The sequence below is a fragment of the Mastacembelus armatus genome, chromosome 1 (genome assembly GCF_900324485.2).
Source record: "Mastacembelus armatus chromosome 1, fMasArm1.2, whole genome shotgun sequence".
Lineage (NCBI taxonomy): Eukaryota > Metazoa > Chordata > Actinopteri > Synbranchiformes > Mastacembelidae > Mastacembelus > Mastacembelus armatus.
Window position 1 is genome coordinate 4,110,724 of NC_046633.1, and position 17,385 is coordinate 4,128,108.

At 39.5% G+C, this 17,385-nt stretch overlaps 1 protein-coding gene and 1 non-coding gene across 2 annotated transcripts in view; both read left to right on the top strand.

The window, feature by feature from the left end:
* Window positions 1–17,385, top strand: part of grin2ab (glutamate receptor, ionotropic, N-methyl D-aspartate 2A, b) — an 84,259-nt gene that overhangs the window by 17,596 nt on the left and 49,278 nt on the right. The window contains exons 3-4 of the mRNA XM_026302665.1: window positions 2,103–2,327; window positions 2,414–2,572. Of these exons, the coding sequence (XP_026158450.1) occupies window positions 2,103–2,327; window positions 2,414–2,572 (384 nt within the window). The remainder of the gene's footprint in view (window positions 1–2,102; window positions 2,328–2,413; window positions 2,573–17,385) is intronic.
* LOC113128905 (U5 spliceosomal RNA) lies at window positions 10,800–10,918 on the top strand. The gene has a single exon (XR_003295552.1). It is a non-coding gene; the product is annotated as a U5 spliceosomal RNA (small nuclear RNA).

The window sequence follows — 17,385 nt, forward strand, 5'->3', positions numbered from 1 at the left end:
TGTACTATTTGGGAAACATGTACAAGTAGATAGATAGTACAAACAACTGTCCAGTCATTTAATTGTATCAAAACTATTAAAACAATTACTTAGTTTTTTAACACATTTAGCACATTTAACCATTTAGTGTTGTCAGGACACTACAGAATCATTCCTGCTGAATATTATTTCATTATTATCTTGAATTGTTTTAGTGTTGGGGTAATATTAGCAGCATAACTGTTAACAGAGAGGGAAACAGTTAACCCCTCATGACATATTTTTTGGAAGCTAATCACAGGAGTCAGCGGATATGCTTAAATGGAAATCCTCTAAGACAGCGGGAACATTCACTGACCCAGAGTTTTCCTGCTATGTTGACCATTTTGGAGGCTGTGCCATAGCACTCTAGCTCCTAGTTATGTTAGCTCTGATGCTAACTCCAGGGAAAGTTAGTGTAATCTTGTCCCATTGGTTGGAACTGACACTAATTTTCTGGGACAGGAGTGTAGCGTTGTGTGATTTAGCGGCGTATGCTAAGTGCTGCTGGAGCTGCAGGCTAGTCTGTGGGCACCAGGGCAGAGAGAGCAAGCTGGGAAAGTACTGACTTGACTAACTGGCCTGATTAGACCGGGTGTGAGATGACATGGATCAGATATACACACTAACCCAGCTGGAAAGACAGATTGGCAGAATTAGAAGAGTTAAAAAAAAAAAAAAGAAATACATTGAGAGAAAATGGATAGATAAAGGTTATTAGCAGACGTGGATGTAAAGTTTAAAAAAAGAAGGGGAGTGAAAGATGAAGAGATAGACAGTAGGGTAATTTTGTGGACGTGATGTTCCCTCCTGGGGTGTTTTTCAGCTCTGCTGGACTGTGGTGGTGTAAGAAATTGGCTGAGATGCAATGCAGCATTCGCATCATGGTTTCATTAGCTCTCATTCAGCCCAAGGCATTTCACACTGCATTTCCTCCACTCATCTGCTTCTCTTAGATCCGCTCACATTACACGAAAAGGTAATACAAGTAAGCTGAAACTGGGAAATGGAGCTTAGGAGCTTAGACTCCTCTGTATTAGACTGGAAGTTGGTTAGGATGTAGAGTTGGAGGAAATGTTGTGATTCATCTAAGTGAATGTTAGTAATCAATGCTGACACTTGTGTGCCTTTAGCACTTTGGAATGTTTCCTGTCATACCCCCATGAACATTATAAAATCAGATTACATTTATTTCAGGGTTATTATATCCATTAATAGCTGGAACTTTACTGTGAACATTGCCTACAGATAGATAGATTATGTTCAATGAAGGCAGACAGTGGAAGAGAAATTTAACGTGCTTCATGAAGCCCAATTAGCAGTTTAGCAAGAAGTTAGCTTTAACCCTGATTGCCCACTTTGAAAATAAATTAAGAGATGTTTGAATAGTTACTTTCTTTTTGTTCTGAATGCATCCTGATTGTTTGAAATATATTCTGTTCAGGCCTAAGTGAAGTCATTTCACAAAGTGTGACTATCTTGTCTTGTAAGCTTCAAGGAAAATGTGTATTTATTATATATAAAAAATAATAGATACATTTCATTTATGTAAAATTAAGTTTCAGTTTTTACAACAATTCATTCACTTGAACTAATGAAGTTTTGTCCTGTAACTTTGAAGACACTGCTGTCTTCCTGTCCATTATGCATGTGCTGATAGGCAGTTTGTTATATCAAGTCGCCCTGTGCCTTATGTTTAAATATGCATTATTGGATTGGAAAGTCCTGAGAAGAGACAGTCACTCTCAAACCACCTTGAAGGCTGGTTACCTCAATATACACTGATAATGTAAAATGATTTAAGCAGTCCATAAAGTGATGCATCAGTCTTTTCTTGAACATTCAGAATAACTTATGGCTCACCTTCACTGTTGACTGACTGCTAATAGCAGGCAGATACAGTCATGGTGAAGAAATATTGTTACAGCTTCACTATACATGTATGAGCTTGGTGACACAAATTCACCTACGAAAATGTTTGGTTTTGTGAAGCATACTGCCGCAACCTACTTTTGTTGTTACCTTGTCCTCAAGTTTTTATGGTTAACGTAGAATGTGAACTTGTGTTTTGTTTTATTTTTTAGGGTATGATGGGTGTAGCGGGCTGGGTGTTGCTCCTACTCTTTCAAATGATGGTGTATGTGGAGTCCCAGAAGCCCCCAGGGCTAAGTGTGGGTGTGATCATGGGCCAGACGCGTCTTGTTTCTGATGAGGACCTCCGGCCACCTCGGCGTCCTGACGATCCCCTTGATGTCTCTGTGGTTGCACTGAGGATCAACCAGACAGACCCAAAGTCTGTGATTACGCAGGTGAGACAGGCAGTTGTATACTCATACTATCAAACACACACACAGAGCTTTGCTTAAGACATGACTTTGTTTCATTATGTCTCCAGGTGTGCGAGCTTCTGTCACGCACTCGTCTCCACGGCATTGTGTTTGCCGATGGGACTGATCAGGAAGCCATTGCCCAGATCCTTGACTTCCTCTCTGTTCAGACACAACTTCCAGTCCTGGGAGTCCATGGAGGGTCCTCTATGATTATGGCTGACAAGGTGAGTGGGCTCCGCACAGCCACTGACTGGTTCAAACACACATACACAAAACACATACTTCTTTGTATACACAATGTTTTTTTTTTTTTTTTTTTTTGTCTTCTTAAATGCTCTAAGTGTTAAAGAATAATGCTCGACAATATACACCTGTTTTAGATGTCCTGGCACTATGCAAGAAGTTAGCACTATGGCAATCAGGTCAGACACTTATTTCATTGACAGACTTGAAAACTCACTCCAACTGAAATGCAGTTCGCAATTAAACATAATCCACCAGACTCCAGCATGAAAAATGACAAGCCTCCCAAACCACACAAAATATATATTTTTTAAAGTGCCTACTTAAGCGATACAGCGTATGTCCTGAGCTGTGGGAATATGAAATAATGACAAACCACAGCCTTTGATAAATGTTATCTTTTCCTCAAGTGAGTTACTTCAAGCTCTTTCCAATGGATGTCTAATGGATGTTCTGAGGTTGTTTGAGTTAAAAATGGACAAGGTTTACTTACGTCATATATCCACTGTCTGAGGATGTTGAGGATGTTGTTTCCATGCTTTATACTAGAAGATGTGCTATCAGCACAGCTCTGTCATTATTTTTTGTTTAAGTTTAGAGTAGAAACACTGCCAACTTTGTAAGCTGATAAGCAGAATTTAAATCAGTCTTTGGATTGATGGCTGGAGTTTGCTTAAGCAGTTTTATCAATTTTATGATAATTAGCTATTTAAAAGGTCGCAGTGCACATTTAAAAGTACAGTATTCATAAGGTCAGTAGAAGCCTTTAACACTACAGAACATGCAGCATTTTTAGTACATAATTTTATTTTGACAAATGGTGAAGAATTGTTTAAACATGTAGTAATATATAGAAGAATAATAGTGTGTGTATGTATGTGTGTGTATGTATATATATATATATATATTTCTGCTTGGTGTAAAACTAAGCTATGCCAAAAAAGGGCTTTTGTACAGTAGCTGTGTTATAGCTGTTGTTCAGTGGAATGCCAGGAAAATAGATTTCTTGTTTTTAAAAGAAGAAGAAGAAAATATCCTTTAAGATTAGAGTTTTGTTTTATTTTGGTGTGATGTACAGTGCAAATTTAGGGATGTACATCTCTTCCTTGGTAGAATTCTCTCTCTGGTACTGACTCTGTAGACCTCACTGCCTGACAGCCAGACTGAAGAAGCTTTGATAAAAACACACCAGATTCTTTAGCTTTTAAATCTCTCAGGGTACAGCAGCTGAAACACAGGAACCAATAACTGCCGCAATACAGCAGCCTTTTGAAGTAGTAGTTGACGGGGGCTGCAGCAAGCGAGTGTGTGTGTGTGTGTGTGTGTGTGTGTGTGTGTGTGTGTGTGTGTGTGTGTGTGTGTGTGTGTGTGTGTGTGTGTGTGTGTGTGTGTGTGTGTGTGTGTGTGTGTGTGTGTGTGAGAAAAGACAAGAAAAGACAGAGAGAGGCAGGAAGGCAGGAGAAGCTGTGAGACTTGGCTGAAAGTTCAGGAAGTGACAGGGATTGCAATGTGAAGGTGACTGGCCTGAACACCCTACTGAGTATATAATAATGGGAAAATAAATAAATTGTGTTTCTCCTGCCTTCAATCACTACTGTTGATGTGCCATTAAATAAGGTACTTAACCCCCAACTGCTCTAATTGATCTCTTTGCTGGCCAAAATACAAGAGTGTGGTCATTCCTGGCAGCTCCCAGATGTGAGCATGAGTAAGTAGAGCCTGTAACTAACCCGCCCCCCTCAGCTGTTCCTGTAGGTCTGTCCTGTAAATAAAAAACCCTTCCTGTCTGGTTTAAATTAAGGGCAAAAGCTGCCCACTGGCCAGGAGCTATGAAAGCTCTGTCAGCAAATCATTGAAAAAGCATTGTTGCTAGGTTAGTATTTTTATGTATGTGGTTGTGGTTTGCATTTATCTACACTTGCCTGAAGGAAACAGTTTAAATATGTGGGGAGAACAGGGAGAGGAGACTGAGTTTGCTCATCTGCATCCAGGCCTCAGATGTGAATAATTTCCTAATCTTTTCTGCATTTATGTTTATGACTGAAACTAGGGATTGTTTTTATTATCTGCTGATTATTTTTGGATCAATCAATTAATTGTTAGTCTATAAAATGTCATAATACTCTGAACACTGTCCATTGGTCACATAAAAGAAAATATATGGGATCAATTATAAGTAAGACATTAACTTCTATTTGCTGTAATAATGTTAGAGTCTATTTAAAATACCATCTGGCTGCAATACACCGTGCTATTAAGAGGCAGACTCTCCTTAATCATTTAAATGTAATACAGAAATTAGTTTGTATTTTGGAAATGCCAAGGATACTGACATTTTGGAGGGAAATAAAGTGGTTACCTTAATTGGATACAAGCTGGAGTTATTGCTATGCATTAGCAGCTAAAGCAGCCAGTGCAAAAAATAGCCCTAAGGCAATAATAAGGAATATTCATCAAGATATAGTAACCAGTAACAATAGATCATGAGACAGGACAGTGACTCTACTGACTGACTGGCCAACGTCAGTGGGGGGGGGGTGGGTATGTACGTTGTGTTGTATTGTCACACCTGCTGTGTTGGTCTGTGTGTAATGTACTCGTGTACCTCAGACTGAATGGATTTTGTTACTCAAAACCTCATTAAAAATATGAGAAAAAGAAACTGAAACTGCCCATTAAAATGTCCCCCAGCCAGTGGAGACATCTTCAACACTCCAAAACCCAAAGATATAACATTTAGAATGATATAAATCAGATTAAACCATTGTTATACATTTGAGAAGGGTGGTCATTTTTGCTTAATAAATGACTAAAAGGATCAACTGATTATGAATATTGTTGGCACTTGACAAATTGATTAATCAGTTAGTCATTTTAGTACTAGTCATGATGGTGCATTGTAGCCTGTCTTGCCTGGTGACAGAGCCAAACCAGACTATTTCGGAGGTGATGAGGACTGTCGGTGAGGTTGACACATGTTTTACGCTTGAGTCACAGTGTGATGGTGTGCTCATCACAATGCCCGCACTTCATCACTGCTCTGAGCTATATTAGATCCTCTGTGATTTCAGAATACATTTGGAAATAGCATCGGCATGAAGAAGAATAAAAAAGACCAAACCCAACACACTTTGCTATGAAAGAAATCAGGGACCCTTTAACAGTTCTTGGCTGTTGCAGCTGCTGGTTTCATACCTGCTGCCAGTGGTGTAGTGTTAATCTGGAGATCGAAAGAAACCCCAGTGGGCTGGTAACAATTCAGCATGATTACTGTTGGCTAACAAACAGCTTTCTGCAGACTGAGCGGATAGAGCCCCGTGCTCTCCGTTTCCACATACACACATTCACTCTGTTAATGTTGCAATCAAGTCTATAGTAGAGGAGTGAAAAATGAGCAGCTCATCCTATGGTACCTTGAGTATCCTGGCTTCAGTAGTATTCTACACATCAGTCTCAGATGGAAAGCAAAAAACAGAAGGAAGAAGATAGTGCCAAGAAAATACAGAAAAAAACTTGAGCAGGCAGGCAAGTGCGCTAAAATAATGACTATACGTGGAGGTGGGCAGAGCAAGTGTGAAATACTTGGTGTTAAAGCAGCATTAAGCTGCCAAAATGCAAACTTAACTGTCATGATTATGTCACATTTCAAGTAAAGGCTTTTTCCAGCTGTCATTTTTATCAGCAGCTGGCCGCATTGCCATCACACTGTATCACATGAACAGCAGCAGGCATTGTAGGCATCTCTGAAAATAAACAACGTTGCAGAGACCAGTAAGTTACTGCAACGATTCAGGTTTTAAAACAGACAGTTTTTATTTGTCAAGATTTCTTAGAGTTCACTCACAGTGTGATGTCTTGCATTTGGCTTTTTTTTTTTTTTTTGCCCCATTTGAGATTTTAGTACTGCATTATACAGGAGGATTATTTAGCCTAACATCAATAATATAAATGAGGTAGACAAAATAATAGGACCACCTGGCAAGGTGGCAATGCAATTCAGCAGTACCACATGTACCTGAATCAAACCTCTTTAAAACAGACCAAAAACAAACCATTAATCCCTTCATGGGAGGAGGATTTATTGCAGGACTAATGTATTAGATTGTATTAGGTTAGTGCATTAGCTTGGTGCACCTAATAAACTACAAACTGAGTGTAGGTTTCCATTTAATATACACTATGTAAGAAAAAGCTTTACACCAGGGGCATTGTTTAGCAATTGCCTCCAGCCAGATTCACCCCCCACCACCACTAACACTCTTGTTTGTCCACACTATCATTTTAACTCCTGGGCTGAAATTAAATCTGCCTGCTGCTGACCAAATTGCACTTCACCTAAAGTAGACCCCAGACCCTGATACCGTGTAAACAGCTTTTACAGATGTTTAACATGAACAGTCTTGGGGGGGGCAACCTTCTTTTGGGCTGTGTGTGAATGTCCTGAGTTGACTTACACACAGATACTCACAAACACACCCTGTTATTACTGTGTGAAAATATATTAATAACCTGATCAGTGTGTAATTTATCTGTAAGTATCATTTAAGCTATAGGACACTTTTGGGAGCTTTTTGGGAGACACACTAGAAACCTAGCTGACTGTTTTTGCATCGCAGTGTTTGTTTTTGCCTACACTGTACTGCTTCCTGTACCACTGCCAGAATCTGCAAAATAAATTCCACCTCAATTGGTTCAGCCCAAACAAATCAAAGAATAATCCATTTTGTTGGGCAGACTTATTTTTTCTGTAATGAGAACAAATGGAAACAGGTCAGTCCTCTCTCCTTGTCTTTCTTTCACTCTTTCCCGGTTTCTGCCTCTTCATCATGTGCATCAAAATGCATGTTAGTGTAGAACAGCCAAGAGTAATCAACATAATGTTGGATGGTGTGCTTGGAGAATGAAAGACATGTTTAAGGAACACAGAATTTATGGGAAGAAAGAGCATGTGAAAGCCCAGAAGGTGAACTGGATTAGTTGGAGTATTGTACTTCCATCATAGAGGCACCGCTTTGGGAAATGTTGGCGTTACTACATTCCTGTATGTGCTCACTCATTCTCTGCCAACCTTGTACATCTCTACTTTTGACTTCCACCTTCTTGGTGTATGGGGATAGAGGGTGGGGGTTGCGGGTCAGAGTGTGTAGCATAAAAACATGCTGAAATGGAAGGCTGTGAATTAAACATGCATGCTCTTTCTACTTTGCTGGGCCACTGTGGTGCCATCAGTGTCTGCGTATTTGCATCCATGCATGTGTGTGTGTGTGACTTTGTGTGTCCCAGCCTGGGATGTCCCATATCAGTAGGGGCCATTTACCCAGGTTTTCTGCTGAGTTGCTTTAATATTTAACACCTACTCCCCTCACCTGCTGTCACTTGTGGAAGAGACACTGCTGTGTCATTCACTCACTTAGTCCTTCCCCAGTTTCACCTCTAATTTATGCTCTGACTCTGTAGCTTTTACTTCCTTTGTTGTCTCCCTGTCTCCTCCAGCCCAGTGTCTCTCTCTGGTATTCCTTTCCTGTTTCCATCTTTCTCCCGTTCCATCTCGACTGCCACCCCATACTTCTTTTCTGTCTTTTCGTTTTGTCATCTTCTCATGTCTCTCCGCAGTGTTATTCTCTAGTGACTGTAGTGGTTGTGAGAGGAACAGCCAGCTATGTTAGAAGGCTGTGGGAAATCTTGCCTGTGAAGCAAGATTGGATGATGGGTTTATGTGCCTGTGTGATAGAGAAAGAAGGAGAAAATGAGGGAGTGGGGGCGGAGTTAATGTGGTTACTATGACAACTAAACCAGACTACAGTATTTAGTTTTGTTCTGCCACCTGTGTTTACACCAAAGGTCTCCTTTGTGTTTGGCTGGTCACCACACTGAAACAACTGGCTGCTGATGTGTTAGTTAGTTAGTTACAAGTTAGTGACAGATCATGCACTAGCAACTCCAACTACTTACATACTAAGATGGTTAATTCTGTAGGTGCCGGTGTAAAAATGATGTATGTCCACATGGTGTTTTCAGGTTGTTTTTGGAAAGCTCATTGTTCACATTCACACCTGAAACACCTGAAAAATAGGACCATGGTTAAATCTCTGTGGTTATTTTTTAATAACAAGTATCCAGTAACATTTAACCAATATAGCAATAATTTTATTTTGAACATTGTTTTTCAAAAGCTGTTTTGCTAGTTTACAGATTTATAGTGGATGGAGTGGCAAAATGGCAAGGAATATATGTTTTTTTTTTTCTTCTTCTTCCTTTTTTGGCTCAAAGGTCTCCTTTGGAGCACTTACACAGAAAATATATTTAAAACTGGACCCACATTGCAGATAATTTTGAGGTTATCCTTGAAACAGCCTGCATAATACATGAGTATCACATAGTCTTGAAGAACAGCCACAGTCTTAACCTAAATGCACAATGAACTCTCCATCTGCAGTAGAAGCAAACATCTGCCAAGTTAGCTCTCAGCTAACTGGTACAGTACATCAAAGAGCATCATTTATAATATTATACATCAGCACTTACAAAAAACAAATAAAATGTCATGAAATAACATAAATAAAATAAAGTAATATCTAGACATTGCCATTGAATCACTATAATACAGAACTATAATGCTTATAGGTTAAGTTGTTGTTACAGTGTTTCCTTTGTGGCTAAACTCCAGCTGTTACCTACCACTACAGTTCAGACAAAAAGGTCTTTAGCTCAAAATACCTCAGGTGTACCAGTTCATTCCAAGTGTATTTAAACATTTACTTGAGAGGTCTTAAAATATCTGATCACATTAGTTTTTTTCTTCTTGTTCATGTGATGTTGTATATGCATGTGTGAGCATGAAAAACAGTATCACTTTTACCACAGTGTGAATGAAGCCTTTGTGGGTGTTGCTTGAACAACTCAGGGACAAACATACACACAAAAATTTGAAATTGGAGTCCCAGTTAAATTAGTGAATTGGAAGCGAAATCACCCAACTTGAAGCCAAAACCAAATAAACACGTGTAGACAGAAGCTAATTTATCTCATTTACATTGAGAATATTTGTACTAATGGTTATAAAATGGCTGTGACTCAATGGACTGTATGGAAGCTACTTTTCAGGAGAAACACAGCACTGAAGTGTGTTGTCTTCCCTTGGAGTTGCTTTCATCCTCGCAGGGGAACATTTATAGTTGATCAAGTTTGAATTTCTGCTCTACTCTTCCTCACTCTTCCTCATCAGCCATGGTCACTGTCACTGCTCTTTGCAACCTATTTTAACAAAAGACCTTTTTAAAATACTCGAGTTTTCTGATGTTGAATTACAGTTGTGTACTTGACAATGGAAAGGATTTAGCAATAGATTTGGGCTCAGTGGATACTGGTCTTGAGTGGAGTGTATGTCAAGCAGTTAGATAAGATTTTAAACAACTGACAGATGATTGACAAGACCTCCCAGATTTATTAAATATCATCATGGGAGATTGCTTCTTAAAATATTTACACACATTGATGATAAATAGATGATTGTGCCTCTCCTTTGACTAGATTACTGCTCTGAAAATGTCGCAAATATCCAGCATTTTAAAGATATGATTGACTGATTCAATCACATTTCACCAGACTGGACCTCCTGTGAACCACAAAATGCCAAGAAAAATAAAACTTCAAGCAGAAGGTAATTGAGGGGTAGCAGCAAGATGACAAAAAGTCAGTAAAAAATAATACTGTTAGGCATTACTGGTCTTCTGATTTGAATTCTGCACCTCATGCACATTTTTTATTTTGCTACAGTCATCTCTGGTGCTATCAATGTGGTTTTCAATGTTGTTGTAGTTATTACTGAAATGTTGATGGTAACAAAAGAAAAAAATCTAAAAAATAGGAAAAGAAAATGTCAATCCATATTTCTGCACACCCTGTCCAGGCTTATTTTCCTTTTATGGAAAAGTGTTCATGTAGGATGGATCTTTTTGGAGAGAGCAGGATGTTAAGTAGCATATTATCATCTTGAGAAGAATAATTGCACATCTTATCATGTGGGCATCCAGTCTAAGTGTCAATGCAGTCCATACATTTTGTGGTTTGCCTACATCATGTGCAATATTTTCTGTGATTTTATCCAGACCAGACCACAGGTCCAGCTGTATGAAAGCCAGCTGTCATAGTGAAGGAAGACATGAAGTATTGTTTAAAAGTGCTGATAACTGCATATCCTTCATAGTCCACTCTTGTTTCTCTTCAAATCGTATAAATCTTTCACCTTTTATTAAAGACTTATTAAAGAGAGGAGCAGCAAGAGTTTAAATTAATTTTTTGACACTCTGGGGCAGTCGTGGCCTAATGGATAGGGAGTCGGACTTGTAACCTGAAAAGTTGCTGGTTTGAGTCTCAGGTCCAGCAGGAATTGTCGGAATTGCTCTCTGTGTGTGTGTTCACTGCTGTGTGTGTGCACTTTGGGATGGGTTAAATGCAGAGCACAAATTCTGAGTATGGGTCACCATACTTGGCTACACAAGTCACTTTCACTTTACATATGTTTTAGTCAGGACTTATAGTCTGTTGAGGACATCCAGATAAATTTAGCTGTGCCATTGTGTGACCACGACTTTGTGTTTTTGTTTTTTATTGGTTGTTTCTTATTCTTAATTATTTTTGAAAAATGTTCTAAGCCATTGTCACATGTAACTGCTCTGCTTATGCACTGGCATTGGATTCACTGTCCACAAAACCAGCCTATGGTAAAACTCAAAGCATCATAGTGACTTGGTTTCTGTTGACACTGGCCAACTGGAGCAAAAATGCTGTCAGTCACAGCTGATATCCGACAGCTCAGTCTTGGTCCTGGCTAGACGTTGATGCTGCTGCCCAGTCACAACAGCCTAAGCCTCTGCTTTATTCCCACAGCGGTGACTCTGGCTCACACAAGTCAGTTTTGACACTGACAACCAGTGGCGTTCATGGGGGCAAGTTGCCCTTTTTACTCTTGGGTGCAAATTGCCCTTTTCAACTGGCAATCAAAACTTTTCAGGCCCTGCCCTGGCCCTTTCATAGGGCATGACCTTCTCTGGCTCAGTTGAGTTAAAGTTAAGACTTTTGTTTGTTTGTTTGTTTATTTATTTATTTTGCTCATGCCCATGAAAATTGTCTGTGTAAGACACTGCTGACAACATGTTATATTAAATCAGAAATAATCCATAGCGTCATCTGTGTGCCTATAGTAAGAAGTAATTTTGGCTGTCCGAAATGCCTGACATCAACTCAAGTGCCTTTAGTTCATTAGACTTGGAGGGAATAAAATGAATGTTATCTAAAAAAAACCTCCCCCTGCAGTTCCTTCTCATCAGCTGAAGTCAGAATATGTCACTAGACTAGAACTACTGGACTCCATCTGGCCGCAGTGATAACATGCAAACGATGTGTCACTCCTTTAACTTAAGGTGTACAGGTGGCAGTAAGGTTAAACATCAGCAGAACGTTACTTGCAGTGCAGGTATCCTGGTTCTGCTGTATTTACAGTCACTATAAAAGCTAATACCACTGAATACTTGGTCACAGGTATGCTGTGTTGTGAGTGATCTATTTGAAGCTGCACATCTCCATTCAGTTATCTAAATCAGAGACAAACCAATCTCAATAACAATGACACTGTGCGCACTTATGCCAAGAACTAGAGGATTATTGATTTACTTGAAATATATCCATCCTGACATTTAGAAGCCTTGATTGGGAATGTAAAAGTGTCTGGTGCTGTAAAAGATGTCCAGAGTCAATATGAGATAGAGTAGATAATCAGATTCATATTTAGATCCCCTGATTAACTTGCAGATTGATCTGAGTTGCCTTGATGTATCAAATATCAAATTCAATAAAACTTTGCTGCAGTAAACTTCGGCTCACACAGTTAATGTCATTTGAAACTTTATTTTATGGCTTTTCATTTGAGTGTGTTTTGTACATGCTGACATATTGATTGTAGGTAAAGCAAATTCCTGGCTTAAATTTCTTTGGAAAACATTGTTGACAGTGTAACAGCACTTGTATATCTGTCTGTTTATGCGTCTCTGCATTCTGTTTATCTGTCTGTGTTGGCAGCGCGTCTCAGTTATTGTTGTTTGCTTGTTGGAAACGGCTGCTGAAGATGTCAATCTCTCCTCAGCTGAGCTGCTGCAGCTGCTTAGCATACATCACGGACTGTGTTGGTGTGTCCTGTTGTGCTGTGTGATGGAACAGCAGCATGTCGCTATCAGCCAACAGGTCCCTCTGTCTCCCACGCAGCCCGAGCATTACCTTAGCTGGACCTGCTGTATTTGCCATTGTGTGTGTTTACATGTATGAAAAAGTGTGCATGTATGAGTGTTGATGAATCACTCAGATCTGTCAGCAGTCATCTCTACTCAACCACAAATACACCACTCTACAGCAGTGGTTCTACACACACCAGTCTTCTATATTATATCTTTAGTGTTTTTTTTTTTCTCCACTGTCATCTGTCACACTTCCCCTCACACACTATGCATCCCCTTACATCACTGTCTTTTATACTTTTAGTTTTCAGTCATCCTCCCACATCCCTTTCTTCCCATCACCTCTTTCTAACCTTTATCCCCTTACCTTTTCTCTTGTCATCCCCCCAGCTCTCCTCCTTCTCTCACGCCCCAATTGGGAAATACAATGCAATGGCAATGCCAGTGATGTGGTGTGTATGTGTGCATGTGTTTGTCTGTGATGTCACGCCATAGCAGCTCTATAGTAGCACTCTTTTTTTAATCCCTATGCTCACAGAGCACACTGCTATTTTAAGATCCTATAAACCTTTTCAAAGAAGCTTCAAGGGGAAATCTTGTCCATGTACTGTGCACTGTGTATGTGTGTTTAGGAAGAAAAAGTGGATGTGAAAAAGAAAGAGTGCTTGGTATTTTTGTGTGTGTCTTATCAGACCAGCTGATAATACAACGACATAGTTCATGTCAAAGCAGGCCTGTATAACAGTGGCGTGTCACAGTAAGAAGGTTCTTGGTCTGCATCCTTTTCCATGTGGAGTTTGCACATTCACCCTGTGCCTGTGTGGGTTTTCTCTGGGTTCTCCAGCTTCCTCCCGTAGTCCAAAGACATGCAGTTTGGGGTTAGGGTAACTGGTGGCTCTAAATTGCCTCTAGGTGTGAATGTGAGTGTTTGTCTGTCTCTATGTGTCAGTCCTGTGATAGACTGGCGATCTGTCCACGGTGTACCCCTCCTCTCGCCCAGTGTCAGCTGGGATTGGCCCCAGCTCTGGAAGGATAAGTGGTAGATAATGGATGGATGGAAGTCTGTATGACTGGAAAACAAAAGTCCCCTCAGCCTGCACTGTTCTGACTTTAAATCTGTTTGGGGATTTAGTGTAAATTTTTTTTTTTCAGAGGCTATTTCCAACTCTCACTTGCAGATTTGGCTTTGTACTGGGTCACTTACAGTAAATGTTCTCAGGGAAAAGCAACAAGTCCTCCAGCCCAAAGGACAACATACATCCTACAGTAGCTAGTGGTCGCCTAATTATAAGCCATAACACTAACACAAACAATATATGGAAAGGTCAGGTTGAATATTTAGAAAGTAATCTTGGCTCCAAGTTTATTGCATGGTCATATTGCTACAGGTGTATAATATCTCCAGTCATGAACTGACTGTCTTGTCTTCATCATGCAGCAGCACTGTGTCCAACATTTCTGACTCCACTGCCTTTTTTAAACTTAACAAACAGGAACAAAGAAGCCAGAACTGCCTCTATGGTTGCACCTGGATTCCTAGGAGGGAAATGTGTGAAAAATGAAAAGATTCCCCTACTTAATGGACTGCTTGAAACAGGGACAGTCAAACAGTGTGGTCTTAGAACCAAAGAGCTCCAGAAAGTCCTCAGGAGTCAAAATGTCTTGTTGGCTGACCTGCTGCCTCTGGATGATGGCAAATGATCCTATAACCAGCACCACTAAACAGCATTTTTTGTAGCAGAACAAGTTGTAAACTGGATTATTATCAATAATGGATCAACAAGCATGTAGCAGATGGTTCAGGCGTTGCATTGTAAGTGAGTATGTTTTTGTATGTTACATAACCTTCATTTACAACAGTGTAAAAATACACTTTTCCCCCATGACACAAATTTTAAAGATACATCAACATGTAGACATAAGGAGCCAGGATGGAAGCAATCCTCTGATTGACAGTCAACCCACTATAATTAAGTGCAGCTGCTATAATCTCTGAATGTGTAATGTAACATGTATCTCAGGCTGTCAGACATACTATATGTAAAACTGATGCACATTTTTGTCTAAAATATAGTGATGTAGTCTTATGAAGTAGCAGAAAATGAAAAAAACCTACATATAGTACTTTAGCACATGTGCTGTACTCGGTTGTATTCCACCAGAGCTACTTTAGCATTGAACATAAACATGAGCTGATTTAAGCTCTTTAAACAAATGACCAGTGCTGTTGATTTCTGGGGTGAGCAGTCTCATGGGTCTTGTTCCACACTAATAAATGTGTCGTTCCCTTCTTCCTGGCATTGGCACCAGTGTGTGCCCTACAGCTGTTCTCAACATTTTTATTTCACTGGTAAATTCTGCTGTCGTGAACTGCTTTGAGCTCTTTCTTCCTTAATAGAGACTTCCTACATGAAATCTACAACCTGCCTCATGACATTATCCCCACAAGCCTCCTTAGGGGGTTTCTTGATATTGTTGACCCAAGTGCCATCTCTACTGTAAATAGCTCTATGGCCACTGGGGCTGTTCCATTCTGTTTCATACATGCAATAGATCTACAATTTTCAGCAGTTTCAGACCCATTGTGTGCATAGTACTGCATGTCTCAGCCATTCTCTGAGTGATAATGACAAGACAATGTTTGTGGTTTCAGGAGTTGACTGTTTTGAAACAATCTTTTCCTGACTGTTGGTTTTCACTGTTATTTTCCCCATAGCCTCCAGTGTGGCCTTTAATGCCGTAAATCATGCCATTACAATTCACTGTTTGAGCACAGGGCTGGTGTAAACAACAGTGTCCTGTCTTAGCTCATGTCATAACTGAGAAACAGCCCCATTTAGACAGTCTTTCATCTGCCTTGTCAAGGATCTCTCATGAGGTCCCTCAGGGTTCAATTCAATATATTTTTTCTTCTGCATTAGTTTGCTGCATCACTGAGTCATACTATTATTGACACATATAGTACATTTCCTTTTATTGTGGACCTGCTAAAACAGTTATCAGTACAATTTATAATTTGTTCATTGCCCCCCAAATGATTTTTTAAAATAATGAGAACAAATCACAGGGTTTTTGAATCTCATTTTACCTTACTTATTTATTGAAAATTAACTTTGACCATGTACTGTACTCAGCTGTGCTAAACCTTAAAAATATTGATTCTAGCCTTAAATCTGACATGTGTAATGTTCTACAGTATTTGCCCTCTCCAGAGTTAAGAGGGAAATATGGCTATGTTGTCATGGACAATTCTCTGGAAGGATTTTATTTAATCAGCCATTATAAAACCTGGAAAATACACCAGCCACCCATACTCAATTTAATAGCAGAGTTGGGAGATAATGTCCAACTAGGTTAATTAAAGTTAAACTTTAGTAATCCCAGTGGGAACATTCGTCCTCTGCATTTGACCCATCCTAACAATTAAGCAGGAGTGGGCAGCCTCTGTGCAGCTCCAGCTCTAAAAGAAAGCTGTAACGACCATTTTCCTGCGAGGCAACCATGTTAACTAGTAAAAACATATACAGTAGGTGAGTATTTGTAATAAGAGTACATTCATTTAAAAGGATAACATCTTTGTTGTTAAAAATGCTTTTAGTAATCAAAGCTGACCTACTCAGATAACACGTTTGAAAAATAATTTGTGCCTGATTTGATTTTTTTTCATTAAAAAGTACCAAAAAAAACAGCTATATTTCATATTTTTATAATAACAATAAATCAAATTACAGTGTGAAAACAATCTAGCAATGTGAAACAGTCACTTGCAGTGATGAAACATACAAATATGTAGCTGTGGTTGGCTTCACTTTATAAAGAGTTTCTGAACTGGTTGTTCAGCTTTCATTCTAACTGCTCAGTTCCAAACAGACATGATTCGCCAAAAGCTAAGAGTCAGATATTTCCCTCCAAAGTTAGTGCTGACCAAAAACTCAGTGAAAAACACAGAATCTACAGAGCGGATGATAAAGTGTGAATATATGTTTTGTTTCAGAAGTTTGACTGTTAGTCACAAGATGACTTTTATTTGGTGAAAAGTATATGTGCACTGGAGGTTTCAGTATTGCACATCACGTTTGTATAAGTCTCCCAGAATCATGCTTGAAGGTAACTTTAGATTTTAGATGAGTGCAGAGAAGCTTTTCTCCTTCAGAACCTGAATGTGAAAACAGTTTTCTGGTGTCAAAATGCACATTCTTCACTCTGCACAGTAAAGGTCAAACATCTAAGTGAAGTAACACGAAATGCATTTCTGAGTGGAGGGAAATCATAATTTACACTTTATTGATAGTCTTGAATCAATCTGTTTGGGAGTAGTGGTCTGCTAGAGGACAGCAGCTGCTCTACCGCCCATCTCCAGTTCTGCCTCTTATCTTCTCCACACTGGATTACTGTAACTTCCTGCACATATAGATCAGTCTGCCCTTCATACAGCTAGAAAAGTACATTGCTGCCAGACAAATGCATCCAGAAAAACTAAATTTCCCCACTGGCTTGTCTTCATCTTTCTTTTACGCTGTCATAGCACAGACGTGGTGTGTAAGGTTTCACTTTGCAGGACTACC